Raw genomic sequence first — 16,170 nt, 5'->3', positions numbered from 1 at the left:
GGGCACACCAGGGTCTCCAGCCACTGCAAATGAGCTCCAGATGCTTTCACTCCCTTGTGCATCTGGCTAACATGGGTCCTGGGTAATCAAGCCTTGAACAAGGGTCCTTAGGCTTCACAGGCAAGCACTTAACCACTAAACCATCTCTCCAGCCCCACAGTGTTTCATTTTAAATTAGTGTTCTTAGACAGTTCCTTTTTTAAATCAGAGGAGGGAGAATACTAAAAAGTTATGTAAAATTTAACAACAAATATAATTATTGAACTAGTCATGAAAATCATGTTTAAGACAAAAAAATTTGATTTTATAGTACTTACTGGAAAAGAAAAGGAAAAGCATCCTCTTATGTCTATCATCCTAACTGCTGCTATTGCCAAACAGATTTTCTGAAACATAAGGCTTGATTTTAATATTTAAACAAGTATTAATTAATTGTTCCCCTAAGAATTCCTTCAAAGAATGTTGAAATTTTCATTTTCACATTTGTTAAATAAACATGTAAGAAAATCAGAACCCCCTGGCAAGGCAAATAATGGGATAATAAACAAAAGCTATATTTTTATAATCATTAAATTATCTAAGACATTTTTATGTTGTGTTTTTTACTTAGCATAAAGTAAAAATAAACTGGTATCAGGACATTACAATATTTGGCTTCTTTTACTGCAATAAAAGTCATACTTTTTTCTAAACAAATTAATAATGTTCATAAATTAAATAACCATTATTTCTACTAGGAAATGTTCTACATATTCATGCTAGTAGTGGCATTCTGAAAAAATTAAGTAAACAGAAACATTGGCAGGAGGTTTGATAGCTTTTTAAAAATATTTATTTGTGCTAGGAAGAAAGAGAGAAAATGGGCATGCCCAGGCATTTTGCTATTGCAAACAAAAAAGCCCAGGCATTTTGCCATTGCAAACAAATTGCAGATACATGCTCCACTTTGTGTGTTTGGCTTCATATGAGTGCTGGGAAATCAAACCCTGGCCATCAGGCGTTGAAAGCAAGTGCAATAAGCCATCTCTCCATCCCATGTTTGATAATTTTATTGACAATGTGCTAAATATAAAAACTTGGATAAAAAGATAGAAATTAGAAGTACTCATTGAGTAATGTTATTTTGCTGTGAAATGGCAGAAATGATTCTTTTGTAAGTAATGAGCAATAATGATGACATATATAATCACTGCATTGCTATGTTTTTAAGCCAAAACTTCTTTTTTTTACTATATAGAGGATAATTCTGACATAATTGTTTTGTCTAAAAAAGGACCCGAATTTAAGCAGAAATCAAGTTGGAACTGAGATGGAAGCCATATCTCTGCTAGATAGTTATTATAGTGCTAGAAGACGCTATGTGAGATGCTGGGGAAGAAAATTCATTTCCAATATGAAAAAAGCAATAGGTCCTGCAGGCTACAAAATTAATCAGCCAAACCAGATGAACCTAGTAGTGTACTAGTGGCACAAAATAATGAGGATAATCAAGTGCTCTCTGAGTGGATAAGAGGTCCCACACAGCAGAAAGGAATTCACACCTTGTACTGAGAGTGGACTCAAAAACCTATGGCTTGGAACGTCATAGATCTCTGAGGGAAGCTTTTTCGGTTGTTTTACAAAACACATGTTATGCTGTTAAAAAATGTTTCTAAGTATGTGTGTTTAAGTCATTTGATGAATGCTTTTCTCACTTTTCGTTAGAGAGCCAGATGGTGTCAAATACCAGGGAGACCCAAGATTCATCAAAATAATAATGATAAGAAAAAGCCCAGGGATTTGAGCTGGATGAGTCATCTCCATCATACCTGCTGGGGCTTAGAGAACATTGAAAAAAGATAGGTGTGGAAAGACTGTGAGTGCTTTTATAGCTGCTATCCAGAGAACTGTCTAGAGATGTTGGTACACATTGAGAAGATACAAAACTAACACTAAATGAAATTTGTACCACTCCCTCCAGTGCTCAGGGAATATTGCAGATGAGGGGACAGAAGGAGAGTAATTACCCCAGAGTATGTAGTTGCACTGTTGGACGCTGTCCTCTGACATGAACTGGCTGGTACATTCATGAGATGGAAGCCATCAACATTTTGACATGGAGGACAGAGAAGGGTAAAAGGAACAACACAATGAACAGAGTAAGGGCTACCTTCAAGGAAGAGGGTTCTCAAGGGATTGGGGAGTGGGGGTGAAGCCCATGGCATTGTGGTACTCATAGTTAAAGGGTTTCTTCCCACCTCAACTCACCTAACCAAGATAATCCTTCCCATCATGCTAATCTAGATAATCCTCACAGGCAAGCCAAAAGCCTAGTTTCCTAGGTGGTTCTGGTCCTGTCAAGTTGACATTCCATATAAATGATCTATGGAGAGTAAAGTTGAAGACAAAATGATTATTGTATCAGAGAGCTGTAACATACTGTGAAGAGGTTTTGTATGTGATTTGTGTCTTTGAAGGTGGAAAGTATAATTTTAAAAAAGCTTATTTGAATTAATAAGTGATGGAAATTTCCAAACGTCATGAAAATTATGAGTATAATTCCAAGGTGCCTGAGAAATCCCCATGTTTTAAAGTTCTAAGAAAACAAAACAAAGGCATATCATGAGTGGCTTTAAAAAAAATTATTAAAGGAACCCTTGGAATTGCCCGGAGGAATTGCCAAAAGTATATTGTATACAGAGAATTAAAGATCAGAATGACAAACTTTCGGGCTGGAGAGATGGCTTAGCGGTTAAGCGCTTGCCTGTGAAGCCTAAGGACCCCAGTTCGAGGTTCGGTTCCCCAGGTCCCACGTTAGCCAGATGCACAAGGGGGCGCACGCGTCTGGAGTTCGTTTGCAGAGGCTGGAAGCCCTGGCGCACCCATTCTCTCTCTCTCCCTCTATCTGTCTTTCTCTCTGTGTCTGTCGCTCTCAAATAAATAAATTAATTAATTTAAAAAAAAAAAAAGAATGACAAACTTTCTGTGACACAGTGCTGCCAGAAACAATAGAAGCATTTAATAAAAATTTTTCAATAGGCTTAGAATTCAGAATTCTATACTCAGCAAATAACATAATTCAGGTTCAGAAATAACAAAGATTATTTCATGATAAAAGTTTTACTTTGAAAGCAGAGTAAAGCTTGGGGAGTATTAAAATATGAAGCAATTCATCATCTTCGACCTGCACTTATAAGGGATGTTAAAAAAAGTTTCTTACATAAAAGAAAAATATGAATATCCAATTTAGTCTAGTTAGCATTTATATGTGTTTGAATAGAATGGATTAGAAAAATTTGCATGCTAAACATTTAATTTACGTAGATTCTTCATAATTCTAATACAAGCACATTGTAGAATTTGCAAAGCATAGAGAACATATTTTAGTATGGTAAAATGAGATACTGAATACTGATAGAGATGAGTAGATTATTCTACATAATATTTACTCAACATTTCATTTGCCTAATACAATGTAGTTATACTTCAAATTTCATCTTTATCAAAGGTTCAGTAATGAGTGATCCAAACCAAGGCATTAATAGTGTTTACAGTACAGGAAAAAATAAGTTGTAATTGCTTGACTTTAATTTTATGATATATGATTGGAGATTTCTAGAACTACCAACCAAAGCAAATATTTCTGGTAGAAAAAAAAAAAGGAAAAGACAATCGTATAGACCATAATTATCTTAAAATTCTATAACTAAAAGACAAGCAAAGGATAAAGAGCCCCATCAGCTGCCTAAGATATATAACCACCCAGCAATTTGTCTATCATCCTTTGAAAACATATTCATGCCTATTGTAGTCAAAGCTCCTTCAGGAAGTCAGCATTAAAATGTAAGTTTTTAAAAATTATACCCCTTAAAAATCCTATAGAACAATATACATGACTTAAGAATAAATACAAGTATTTTTTAGGTAACTTTCAAGTTAGGGTCTTATTCTACCCTAGGCTGACTTGGAATTTACACTATAGTTTCTGGGTGGCCCCAGACTTCCATAGATCCTCCTACTTCAGCCTCCCATGTGCTTGGATTAAAGGCATGCACCACAGTGCCTGGCCCTAAAACAATATTCTTCATCATCTCATGTAGATGATAATTGTTGCCCAAAAACTTTCCATTGAATGTTTTGTAAAATAATGAAAATTCCATATCTAGGTTAAAATACATAAACATTTATCAGTAGCTTTTTTCTTAAAGTAAGAAATCATATACACTAATATTTCTTTAGACCTTAAAAACATTAAAACTTGGGCTGGAGAGATGGCTTAGCGGTTAAGCGCTTGCCTGTGAAGCCTAAGGACCCCGGTTCGAGGCTCGGTTCCCCAGGTCCCACGTTAGCCAGATGCACAAGGGAGCGCACGCGTCTGGAGTTCGTTTGCAGAGGCTGGAAGCCCTGGCGCGCCCATTCTCTCTCTCTCCCTCTATCTGTCTTTCTCTCTGTGTCTGTCGTTCTCAAATAAATAAATTAAAAATTAAAAAAAAAAAAAAAAAAAAAAAAAAACATTAAAACTTACAGGCTTTTCTTAAGTTTAAAATGATTTGAGAAAACAAAGGGATTTTCAAACATAAATTTAAAATATTATTTCACTTTATTCTAAAGTCAGATTTAAAACTATTTAAATAATTGCTAGTTGTTGTAGTCAGGTTCACATAGCTGGCAAAAAACACACAACCAAGAGCAGCTTGTGGGAAAAAAAGGATTTATTTTGGCTTACAGACTCTATGGGAAGTGCCATGAAGGTAGGGGCAAATGACTGCATGAGCAAAGGGTGGACATCCCATCCTGGCCAACATCAGATGGACAATAGCAATAGGAGAGTGTGCCAGACACTGGCAAAGAGAAGCTGCCTATAGCACCCATAAGCCTGTCCCAACAATTCACAGCCTCCATCAACTAGGAATCTAGCATTCAGAACACCTGTTTGTGGGGGACATCTGAATCAAATTACCACATTCTACCCCTGGTCCCCCCAAACTGATAATCATACATGATGCAAGATAGAATGCATTCAGTACATCTTTTAAAGTCCCTATGGTTTTTATCAATCTCAATGATGTTCAAACATCTTCATAGTCCAGTGTGTTTTAACTGAGCCATAATATCAAAAAAAGCTTAAAAATAAAACATAATGGCACAGAATAAACATTCACACTGCAAAAGATGGCATTGGGTATGGCAAAGAAATATTCAACAAATACAAGTATTAAACAGGGCAAATATCAAACTCTGTAGCTCCAAATCCAACAACCCTTAACCAGTTATAAGTCTCTCCAGTTTCGCCCCTCCAACTACATTCTTCAGTCCCAGAAAACTTCATCCAATGCCAGCAACACTCTTTGGCAGCCATCCCATAGTCCTGGCATCTCCACTGGGTTTCCAATGCAACCCATAATTCATCCTCATAGCTTCATAGGGTCTCCACGCAGGTATTCCAACAAGCCTGCTTCACACTGTCCATGTACATTTCCTAAATACAAAACTGTGTTGCAAATTTGATGACTCTTTCCTGCCTTTGTTATACTCCATAAACCCAGGTGGGCTGCCAGTTTGTTAATCTGGTGGGTGGTTTGGGGGGGGGGGGATAAAGCAGACTTTGAAGAACAGGACACTCCTTCAGCATTTAGGCCCCTTCCACGGGGTCTACATTCTTCCTGTTGTCACAATGCAGGTCAGCTGGCCCAATCTCGAAAGTTGTAATCTCTCATACTGCACAGGCAGAAGTTCCAGTCCAAAGTTTTAATTTCTGTGACATAACCCTTTGTTTACCCCAGTCCATTTCTACACAGAGCAAACCTACACAAGTTCTCAGGACATGGCCACAACAGCAAGCCTCATACATAAACTGCTTCTAGCCCAGTCCAGGCAAAGCTCTTTCATACCTCATAAACCAAACCTCACAGTCCATACTTCTTACTGCATTCAGGTCTTAGAACTCTGACAAAAATAGTGCATCAAACTATACTTACAGCACTGCATGGCATCTCTTAGGACAAGGTTTCAAAGCCTTCCACGTTTCTCTTGAAAATCAGCTCCAAAAGGCCAAAAGCCATGAAGTCAGGTTTCTAGCAGTAATGGCCCCACTTCTGGTACCAACTTTATTGTTGCAATCAGGTTCACTTTGCTGTCAGAAAACACCCAACCAAGAGCAGCTTGTGAGGAAAACAAAGAGTTTATTTTGGCCTACAGACTCCAGGGGAATCTCCATGACGGCAAGGGGGAAAGTTGGCATGAGCAGATGGTGGATATCATCTCCTGGCCAACATCAGATGGACAACATCAACAGGAATATGTGTTGAACACTGGCAAGGAGATGCTGGCTATAACACCCATAAGCCCACCCCCAACAATACACTACCTGTAGGAGGCTTGAATTCCCAAATTGCCATCAGCTGGGGATCTAGCATTCATAACACCTAAGTTCATGGGGATACCTGAATGAAGCCACCACATTAATGATGCCATGCAGATATTGTTGATGCAGTCCCAGGTATCTCACATCTACAGCAGATGTTCAATTCTTAATTTGTTGCATTAATTTTTATAATATTTATTTCTTTGAGTTAGAGAGAGAGAGAATGGGCGTTCCAGGACTTCTAACCACTGCAAACAAACTCCACACATATTTGCCACTTGTGCATCTTGCTTATGTGGGTACTAAATCAAACCTGGGTACTTAGGCTTTGCAGACAAGCACCTTAGCCACTAAGCCTTCTCTCTAACCCTGCATTAATTTTTTGAGCAATCTTGTAATATGTCCTGTTCAGCATCAACAGAAGTAGTTTTCAAACAAATTTCAATGTTTTCCTTTTAAAATATGTAATATTTTTAAATACGTAGAGGTCAAATTTGTGGCTATTAACAGAGTATTATAACTATCTTGATATTTACTAAAGGATGGCAAACAATATTCATCATAATTGTCATTAATAGTTCAAATTTAAAATTAAGGTGAGACTTTCCATATTTAATATATATGAAATCATTCATAATTGAAAATGATTCATATCTTACTAAAAGAGTTAACATAGCAGAGTATTTATGTAGTGATTAAGTAATAAAATGTGAAAATTTAAAGTAAAACTTATACAGTTCTGTCTCATAAACATCAATATTAAAAAGTAAAAGTTTTGGTATCTTAATACTTTGAGTAATGCTCATTATTTTATAGCCTGGAAGTGCTATACAATTATTGTACTCATTTGTTGATCTAATTTTAGCTAATAAAGTTTATCTTTGATTCTTTTCTTTAACTAGTAATCAGAGATACTAGGTAACCAAGAACTAGATATTTACTAGACAGTGTCATATTTGAGTTATTATTACAATGGTTTCCTTTCTTTCTGTCAACCTGATAGTAAGATTGAAAAGTCTCTATTTGCCCTCTGTCTCTTCCATGGATCACAGAACAGAGATGAGAAGTCTAAGTAGAAAGTGCTCTGTTCCTCCCATGTTGTAGTACAGTCTGGTGTGTGTGAATGAAAACAGTACAGAAATATCTCAGATCCAACCCTCGTGTGCTAACTCTGCCTGGAAGAGGAATACTGTATGAGTGAAGCTAAAGAAACATCACGCCACTGGCCAAGTATCCTATTTTATTTCCAAAATGGTAATCTGAGAAGGATTCAGAATCGAGGGCAATATGTTATTCTATAAATAATTAAAAAATTATTTTCTTACCCTTTTTTCATTCTATTTTATAAGTCTTATGTATGCTCAATGCCTTATAAATAATATGTCCCATATATTTATACTTCTTGTAAACAATGTATGTTTTCTGAAAACTATTTTAACTCCATTCCTCTTTTATCCATAGTATAATTATAAATATTAGGCATCTCTTTCAAGGCAAAACTAAAAATTAGAATGTTTCCTTCATTTTCTTTTAAATGTTTTTTTTTCTTCCCCAAATCATCAGGCTGTGTATATACTTAATGCTCTTATGTGCTGGTTGAGCTGGAAATTTGCTGTTTGACCCCTGGGCTCACTATTTTTTTCTTGTTGTCGTTGTTCTAAGGTCCCTGGCTTCTGTGTTAGCTCATTTAAAATTCCACGTTCTTCTCCCCTGGCAGCCACAGTTAGAGCTTGTTTGGCAAACTAAAAAGACCAAGAAAAAACATGGAAAAGTGTAGAACTGCTTCCAGTGACCTACATTTGCAGCCAGCTTTTTAAAATGGCATGTAACTGATTTTCCTGTAAAGGAATGAAGGGTATGATAGAAATAACAATGTGAAGCGAAATAAGCCTCCCCTCCCCCTCTGTCATTATCTTGTGAGAGCCATGATTGTTATAATATCGAATGCAAACTTGTCTATGTATGTTTAGGTGTCCAACAACAACAAAAAGGAATTTTTCAGGCAGAAGAGTTGCCTGTGATATTTATAATCAGAAGATGAAATTGATTCAAAATTGACTATCAGTTTTAACTTCAGTTTTACTTTTTAACCACATGTAAGGTCTTCTGAAAAATCACTTAACCTCATATTAAGATAACATAATAATGGCTGGGGAGATAGATCAGCAGTTAAAAGCACTTGCTACTAAAGCCTGCTGTCCTGGGTGCTATTCCTTGGTGCCTGCATAAAGCCAGATTCACAAAGTGGCACATGCACCTGGAAATTTTGTGGCAGTAAGAGTCTCTGGCATGTCCATGCTCATTTTCTCTTCTTTCTCTCTCTCTGTCCAGATAAGTAAAATATTTTTTCTCATTTTTTTTAGCATTTTCCATGATTATAAAAAGTATCCCATGGTAATACCCTCCCTTCCCCGCCCCCACTTTCCCTTTTGAAATTCGATTCTCCATCATATCCCCTCCCCATCTCAATCAGTGTCTCTTTTATTTTGATGTCATGGTCTTTTCCTCCTCTTATGATGGTCTTGTGTTAAAATATGTTTTAAATGATAGTGGGGATGGAGAGATGGCTCAGCATTTAAAGATGCTTGTTTGCAAAGGTTGATAGCCTGGGTTCAATTCCCCAGTGCCCATGTAAAGCCAGAGGCACAAAGTGGCGCATGTGTCTGAAATTTCGTTATACTAGCAGGAAGTCTTGGCACACCCATAATCACTCACTCTTTTTCTATCTGCCTCTTTCTGTCTGTCTCTGTCTCAAAAAATTATTTTAAAAAATAGTGTAATAACCTGATTACCTTCTTCCAGAGTTCTAAATTTAAAATGAAATATCTGGAGAATTGTTTACTTAATTTTTTTTGTTTTGTTTTTTGAGGTAGGGTTTCACCTTAGTCCAGGCTGACCTGGAATTCATTATGTATTCTCAGGGTGGCCTCAGACTCTCAGTGATCATCCTAACTCTGCATCCTGAGTGCTGGGATTAAAGGCAAGATCCACCGCGCCCAGCTCTTTCCTAAATTTTATTTATGTTTTTTTTTCTTTTCACAATTTTTACTAACATTTTCCATGATTATAAAAAATATCCCATGGTAAAGCCGGGCGTAGTGGCGCATGCCTTTAATCCCAGCACTCAGGAGGCAGAGGTAGGAGGATCGCCGTGAGTTCGAGGCCACCCTGAGACTACATAGTGAATTCCAGGTCAGCTTGAGCCAGAGTGAGACCCTACCTCGAAAAACCAAAAAAAAAAAAAAAAAAAAAAATATATATATATATATATATATATATATATATATATATCCATCCATCCCATGGTAATACCCTCCCTCCCCCCGCCCACACTTTGCCCTTTGAAATTCCATTCTCCATCATCTTTCCTAAATTTTAAAGCACTTCTTTCAACCTTAAATTTGCCTTTGAAACACCCATTTCATTTATCTTACTTCATTTCATTTTTTGAGATAGGAATGTATATAGCCCATGCTAGCCTGGAACTCACTATGTACTCAAGGTTGTCTTAAATTTCTGATCTTCCAGCTTCCACCTCCCTGTGCTGGGATTTCAGGCATGCCCCATCAACCTGGTGTTATGCAGTGCTGGGAACCAAACCCAGTGTTTTAAGCATGCTAGGCAAACTCTATCCCTATCCCATTGGAAACTTTACTTTGAACCTGTAAAATAGAATGGTTGTGACTCATTGTCAGAAAAAAAAAAAAGTAAAAATCTTGAAACCATTATACAGCCCAATATCATTGTTGAAAAGAACCATGCAGAGTCACATTAGGAATATTTTAAATGATTTTATTTTTCTTCTATTTTTTTTCCTTAAGACAAAGATACTCAGTTCTCTTGAGAGCAGTAAGGGACTTGAAGACATAGAAACTGGAGCTGTTAAAGCTAAAAGAAAATACTTATTTTCTCACTTAATGAAACATTGAAAGATGCCAGGAAAGGAGAAAGTAGCATGTCATTAGGGTCATAGGTTAAATACATGAGCTATGAAGATTTGTATTGTACAGAAAGATAATTGTACTATGTAAACCCCAAAGAAGATAGGGCTCATGTACAGCTAGTGTTGGGGTGATTCTGTGGCTAGTATTTGTTGAAATTTTAAATTTTGTTAATCAGAAACTAGCAGCTGTAGAAGGTGGCCATATCCATCTTTTCAGATTATGGCATGTTAATAAAATTAGAGGCCTTTTAAATGTACTTGTCATTTGTGTGATATCATCCACTCAGCAGTTGGATTGCCTAATAATCTCTGCTAGATTAAAAACAGGCTGCAGGGCTAGAGAGATGGCTTAACAGTTAAGGCATTTGCCTGCAAAGCCAAAGGACCTTGGTTTGATTCCCCAGGACCCACCTAAGCCAGATGCATAAGGGGACATGTGCATCTGGGGTTTGTTTGCAATGGTTGGAGGTCCTGGTGTGCTTATTCTCGCTCTGTCTCTCTGCCTCTTTCTCTCTCAAATAAATAAAATAAAAATAAAGTTAAAAAAAAAACAGGCTGCATAGTACAAAGTGAAGATTTATAGATTTGAGATAGTGAGATGAAGTTTCTTGTCATTTATTTTTTCTTTCAGAGGATTTTTCATTAATGTGTTGGACAGAATGCAAAGAAATTTTGTCAGGCATTTTCTTGTACAAATAACTAACTACACTTTATTCTTATTGGTGCCTTTCCCTCTTTCTGGTAGTTCCTTTCCTACATCAGTGTCTCTTCTACTTTTAAGACATCTTTATAAATTCTGTTACACTCTTCTTCCCCCATCATCCCCCATCAGTCCCCTTCCTATTTTTACAAGCATGCACACAAAAATTTAAATCTAAATTCCACATACAAGAACAAACATGAACTTGTCTTTCTGAATATGGCTTATTTGCTTAACCATTTTCCTGAGAATGCCATGAAATTCCATTGTGTATGTGAATGACATTGTGTGGTCTGTTCATATCTTGATGAGGATCTTGGCTCTTGTGATTAGCGTGAGAATGAACACCGATGTGCAGGTATCTCTGCTCTATTGAGTCCTTATAATACATACCTATAGGGTAGATCTAGTTTGGGGTTTTGGGTGGTTTTTTTTTGTTTTTTGGTTTTTGGTTTTTTTTGGTTTTTTGAGGTGGAGTCTCACTCTAGCTCAGGCTGACCTGGAATTCATTATGTAGTCTCAGGGTGCCCTTGAACTCATGGCGATCCTCCTACCTCTGCATCCCAAGTACCAGGATTAAAAGCGTGTGTGCATGTGCCACACTTGACTTTAGTTTTAGTTTTTTGAGGAACCTCCACACTGACATCCAGTAGTCCTATACCAGTTGACACTCCCACCAGAAGTGAATAAGGTGTCTCTTCCCCCCACATCTGTACAACCGTTTGTTGTCAAATGATTTTTTTTTAATTTGTTTTGTTTTTCCTTAGATAGAGGATCCTCTTCCTACTGCCTCTCAAGTGCTATGATCAAACGCATGTGCCACCATGCCTGGCCACATGATTTCTTAATAATAAGAATTTTGACAGGGTGAGATGAAATTTAAAAGAAGGTTTAATTTACATTTTCCAATGCTAAACTTAACTGATAAAATCTTTTTCAAATATTTAATGGCCATTTCTTGCCCTCCAGTTGAGAATTATCTACTCAATTCGTTGATCTAATTTGTTGTAACTCCATGCATTGGTATGTAGCCAGGCATGAAAGCAGCATAAGGGTAAACATGCACATTTAGAAGATAGACAAACCTTCTCCTTTCCAGCGAAGAATCTGTCTGTGCCAGGACATTTGTTGTTGTGAGGCTTTACTCCAGATAATTTGTTTCTTCTAGGTTTAGCTTTGGTTGGTCACATAAGTCAAGAAATCCATTTCTTCCAGATTTTTCAGTTTGAAATATGTCCTTATGATTTTCCTAGTTTCCTTTGTTTTTTGTTTTAACATCCCCTTTTTCATCTCTAATATTGTTTATTAGAATCTTCTCACTTTTTCTTTTAATCTGTTTTGCCATAGGTTTATTTATATTATGATTAGTATTATTATCATTATTATTATTATTATATTTTGAGATTCAAGTCTTTGCTTCATCAATTTCTAAAGCTGTTTACTTCTTTTCTGGTCCATTGATTTCTGCCTTGATCTTGATTATTTCTTTCAATCTGGACTTTTGGGTTTGGAATATTCTTGTTTTACCAATACCTTTAGATGAATGATTAAGTTACTTTTGTAATGTAGACATTTAGACCTATACTCTTTCTCTTAGGACAACCTTCATTTTGTCCTATAAATTGTGACATGTTGTGATTTTTACTAATACTGGAGTATTTTGCCATTAAAAGGTTTTAAAATTCTAATGGCATGTTGATTGTTTTAAGATTAAAAAAAACCTATTGAGGGCTGGAGAGATGGCTTAGCAGTTAAGCGCTTGCCTGTGAAGCCTAAGGACCCTGGTTGGAGGCTCAGTTCCCCAGGTCCCACGTTAGCCAGATGCACAAGGGGGCGCACGCGTCTGGAGTTTGTTTGCAGAGGCTGGAAGCCCTGGCGCGCCCATTCTCTCTCTCTCCCTCTATCTGTCTTTCTCTCTGTGTCTGTCGCTCTCAAAATAAAATAAAATAAAAATAAAAACCTATTGATTTTATTAAAAGCATGATACTGTACTGATACCTTAGAATCCAGGGGAGAATGTAATAGTAGGAGAAAAAAATTACCATGTAAACTAGGATAGAATGCATATTTTTACATACAGTTTTGTTTAGTTCTTATTGAAATATTTGTTTTTTAACATGATACATTTATATGTTGAAAGACAACTGATTAGCAAAATGTGTAATGTGCCTATAAAACCTCACCTGTAGATATCTTTGTTTCGCCTTCCTCTGATTCATAGTCATGAATGTCCATGTTTTTCCCAATCTACATTTTGGAAGAAACTCTCCTTTCAGTCATTAAAATTATATTCTTAAAATATGCTCCATATTTTTTATTCTATTCTGTCCTTTGAATCTGGTGATACTCCTGCCTCTGTCTTCTGTGTATTGGGTTTGCAGGTGTGTGCTTGTACCACCATATCTGACTTGATATATTTTCAAAAAATTATTTCCTCATTGTTATCCATACCTTTTTGGATATTTTAAAAAACACAGATTTTACCTACAAAGAAACATTTAAAAATATTTCTTCACTGTCTTTTTAATTTTTTTTCTTTTTTTGTATTTTTAAAATTTATGAATACTACTCAATTCTTATATAATTATTGCTTATTGGATAGTTAACTTAGATAATTATAAGGCACAGGACCAGGGAAATGGCTCAGTGTACAAAAGTGCTTGCTGAGCAAGCATGACAACCTGAGTTTGAATCCCTAGAATCTATATAAGCAGGACCTAGTAGCATGAGTATTTGTAATCCTTCTGGGCCAGCTAGCCTGATATATGCAGGGGTGATCAAGAACTGACTCTGCCTCAAACAAAGTGGAAGTTGTTGACTAATACCACAGATTGTCCTTTGACCTACACACACACAACATGGAATATGTAACTCTTTCTTTCTCTCTGTCTCTCTCTGTCACACAACATACATACACACACACACTCAAATTTAAAAAAATAAAAAATAAAAACTATGAGATATGGATGCATGAAACTGTAGATCAAAATAAATCTCAATTTTAATTGTTTATTTCAGAAATATTTGTCATGATAAAATAACCTAATATAGTGGTAATAGTTACACAACTATAAAAATACTACATGCCAATGAATTTTATACTTTGATAAGTGGTGACTTTTTGCTTAATTTTAAAACAAGTAACTGTGTTGTGGCCTACGTGCATGATCTCAGCAGTCCTGATGAAACAGCAAGAAATTCATGAGTTTAAGGCTAGCCTGGAGTATATAGTGTAACATTGTTTCATGAAAAGGGAGAGGGTGTCTAATCTTAAATTCACATAAATTGTGTTTTGACTCTAATGAAAATGAAATCCTTTCATATATTTTCCTTCAAGAACTTTTTAAAGAAAAATTATACTACCTGACAAAGTATTTCTTTTTGTTTTTTATAGTTATTCATCAGATCACCTCCAAAAATAAATTGGGATTGTGTCTTCATTTAATCATTTAAATTTTGTTTCCATTGTTAAAGAAGAGATATAGGTTTGCAGGTATAAAACCAGAAATTTGATATGGGTAAAATAATGTATGTATTCTTTGCTGTTACTTCACCTATTTCAGTGAATGAGGTTTATGAATCTGGAATTACCAGTAAACAGATAATACAATGCTTTAGTTTTACCTTGTGGAAACACAAGAACAATTACATGTAATATGTGAGAACTAATTCCTGATGTACTTAATTGAATAAAAAATAATTTAAATATGAGATGGACTAACAGTTGATATTTATGAGTATATAAATTTATATTTTTGAATTTTAATTATTATAGAAACATTAAACTTCATATCTGTTATATTTTATCTTTTGAAGAAATATCTATCTTATTGCTTATGTTTAACTCAATTACAAATCATCATTTTAAATATATTAGCAAGTTCTACCATTGCTAATGTTATAATTCAAGAAACTGTCATATTTACCACAGATGTTACATAATGTATCATTCTGATTTCTTAGGGACTCCCTGCACCATTACTTGATGAAAAGGATAAAAAAGAGTTTGATGAAGATGTATGTAATCATAAAACACCAGAAGCTAATACGCCCATGAAAATAGCCTGGCGTTACCAGTTATTACCCAAGGTGGAGGCAAGTCATCATACAAACTATTTCTAAAATTAGCAAATGCATTTCTTTTTATCTTATAGAATTTCTTGTGATATGCCTGTTATTCTTTAAATACAGTACAATGTATACTTGTTTATTTAAGTAAATAAGTAGTTCAATTCTAGAGTATTTAGTCAAGATGACAAATTTCTTGCAAAAAAATGTTATGACATATTTGGGGGGGGGTCAGGGTTTCAATCTAGTTCAGGTTGGCCTCAGACTCACAGTGGTCCTCGTACCTTAGCCTCCCAAGTGTTGTAATTAAAGGCATGTACCTCTGAACCTGGCTTGTGGCAGATATTTTTTTAAATTTTGACATATATTATAACAGCTTATACTCTTGTCCCTTCACCCCAGCTTTTGTTACCCTGGAGGCCCTCCTAAGTTGGATTATAGTATTCACTGTGGGGTCATGAAGGCCTCAGTCAGTCCCTGTGGGATGGCAGGGGGACTGTTCCTCAGGGTCCCTGCCCTCTCTGTTCCTACTCACTCTGTGGCTTTTATTATCTTTCCACCCCCTCTTCCACAATGTTCCCCCTGAATCATGGCCAGCACGTTGGCACATTGATTTAGTGTTAAGTTCTCTGTAGCCTCTGGGTTTCTGCTTTGATAGGTTTTGATTGATCACTGTCTCTGTCACCAGCACCCTGGAGCTGATTGTCAGGCTAGCAATAAGGGCAGTATTTAAAAGTTTGTGTTGGGGCTAGAGAGATGGCTTAGTGGTTAAACGCTTGCCTGTGAAGCCTAAGGACCCTGGTTCGAGGCTCGGTTCCCCAGGTCCCACGTTAGCCAGATGCACAAGGGGGTGCACGCGTCTAGAGTTTGTTTGCAGAGGCTGGAGGCCCTGGCGCACCCATTCTCTCTCTCTCCCTCTATCTGCCTTTCTCTCTGTGTCTGTCACTCTCAAATAAGTAAATAAAAAAAAAAATTAAAAGTTTGTGTTGAATAATCTGCTGTAATCCTGATGGGCTTGCTTTTGTAGATAACTTGATTTTTCTCTCTAACTGCTTTCAATATTTTTTCTTTGGTGTGTGTGTTTGGAAGTCTGATTATAATATGGCAAGGAGAGGT

At 36.3% G+C, this 16,170-nt stretch overlaps 1 protein-coding gene across 5 annotated transcripts in view; it reads left to right on the top strand.

The window, feature by feature from the left end:
• Elp4 (elongator acetyltransferase complex subunit 4) overlaps window positions 1-16,170 on the top strand; it is a 214,685-nt gene that overhangs the window by 20,004 nt on the left and 178,511 nt on the right. For 4 of the 5 annotated variants that reach the window (XM_045157135.1, XM_045157134.1, XM_045157133.1 and 1 more), the window contains exon 4: window positions 14,950-15,081. In XM_045157135.1, the coding sequence (XP_045013070.1) occupies window positions 14,950-15,081 (132 nt within the window). The remainder of the gene's footprint in view (window positions 1-14,949; window positions 15,082-16,170) is intronic. The other variant, XM_045157136.1, reaches the window with a different exon arrangement.

This window comes from Jaculus jaculus, chromosome 8 (genome assembly GCF_020740685.1).
Source record: "Jaculus jaculus isolate mJacJac1 chromosome 8, mJacJac1.mat.Y.cur, whole genome shotgun sequence".
Lineage (NCBI taxonomy): Eukaryota > Metazoa > Chordata > Mammalia > Rodentia > Dipodidae > Jaculus > Jaculus jaculus.
This window is presented reverse-complemented; position numbering and strand designations above follow the sequence as displayed.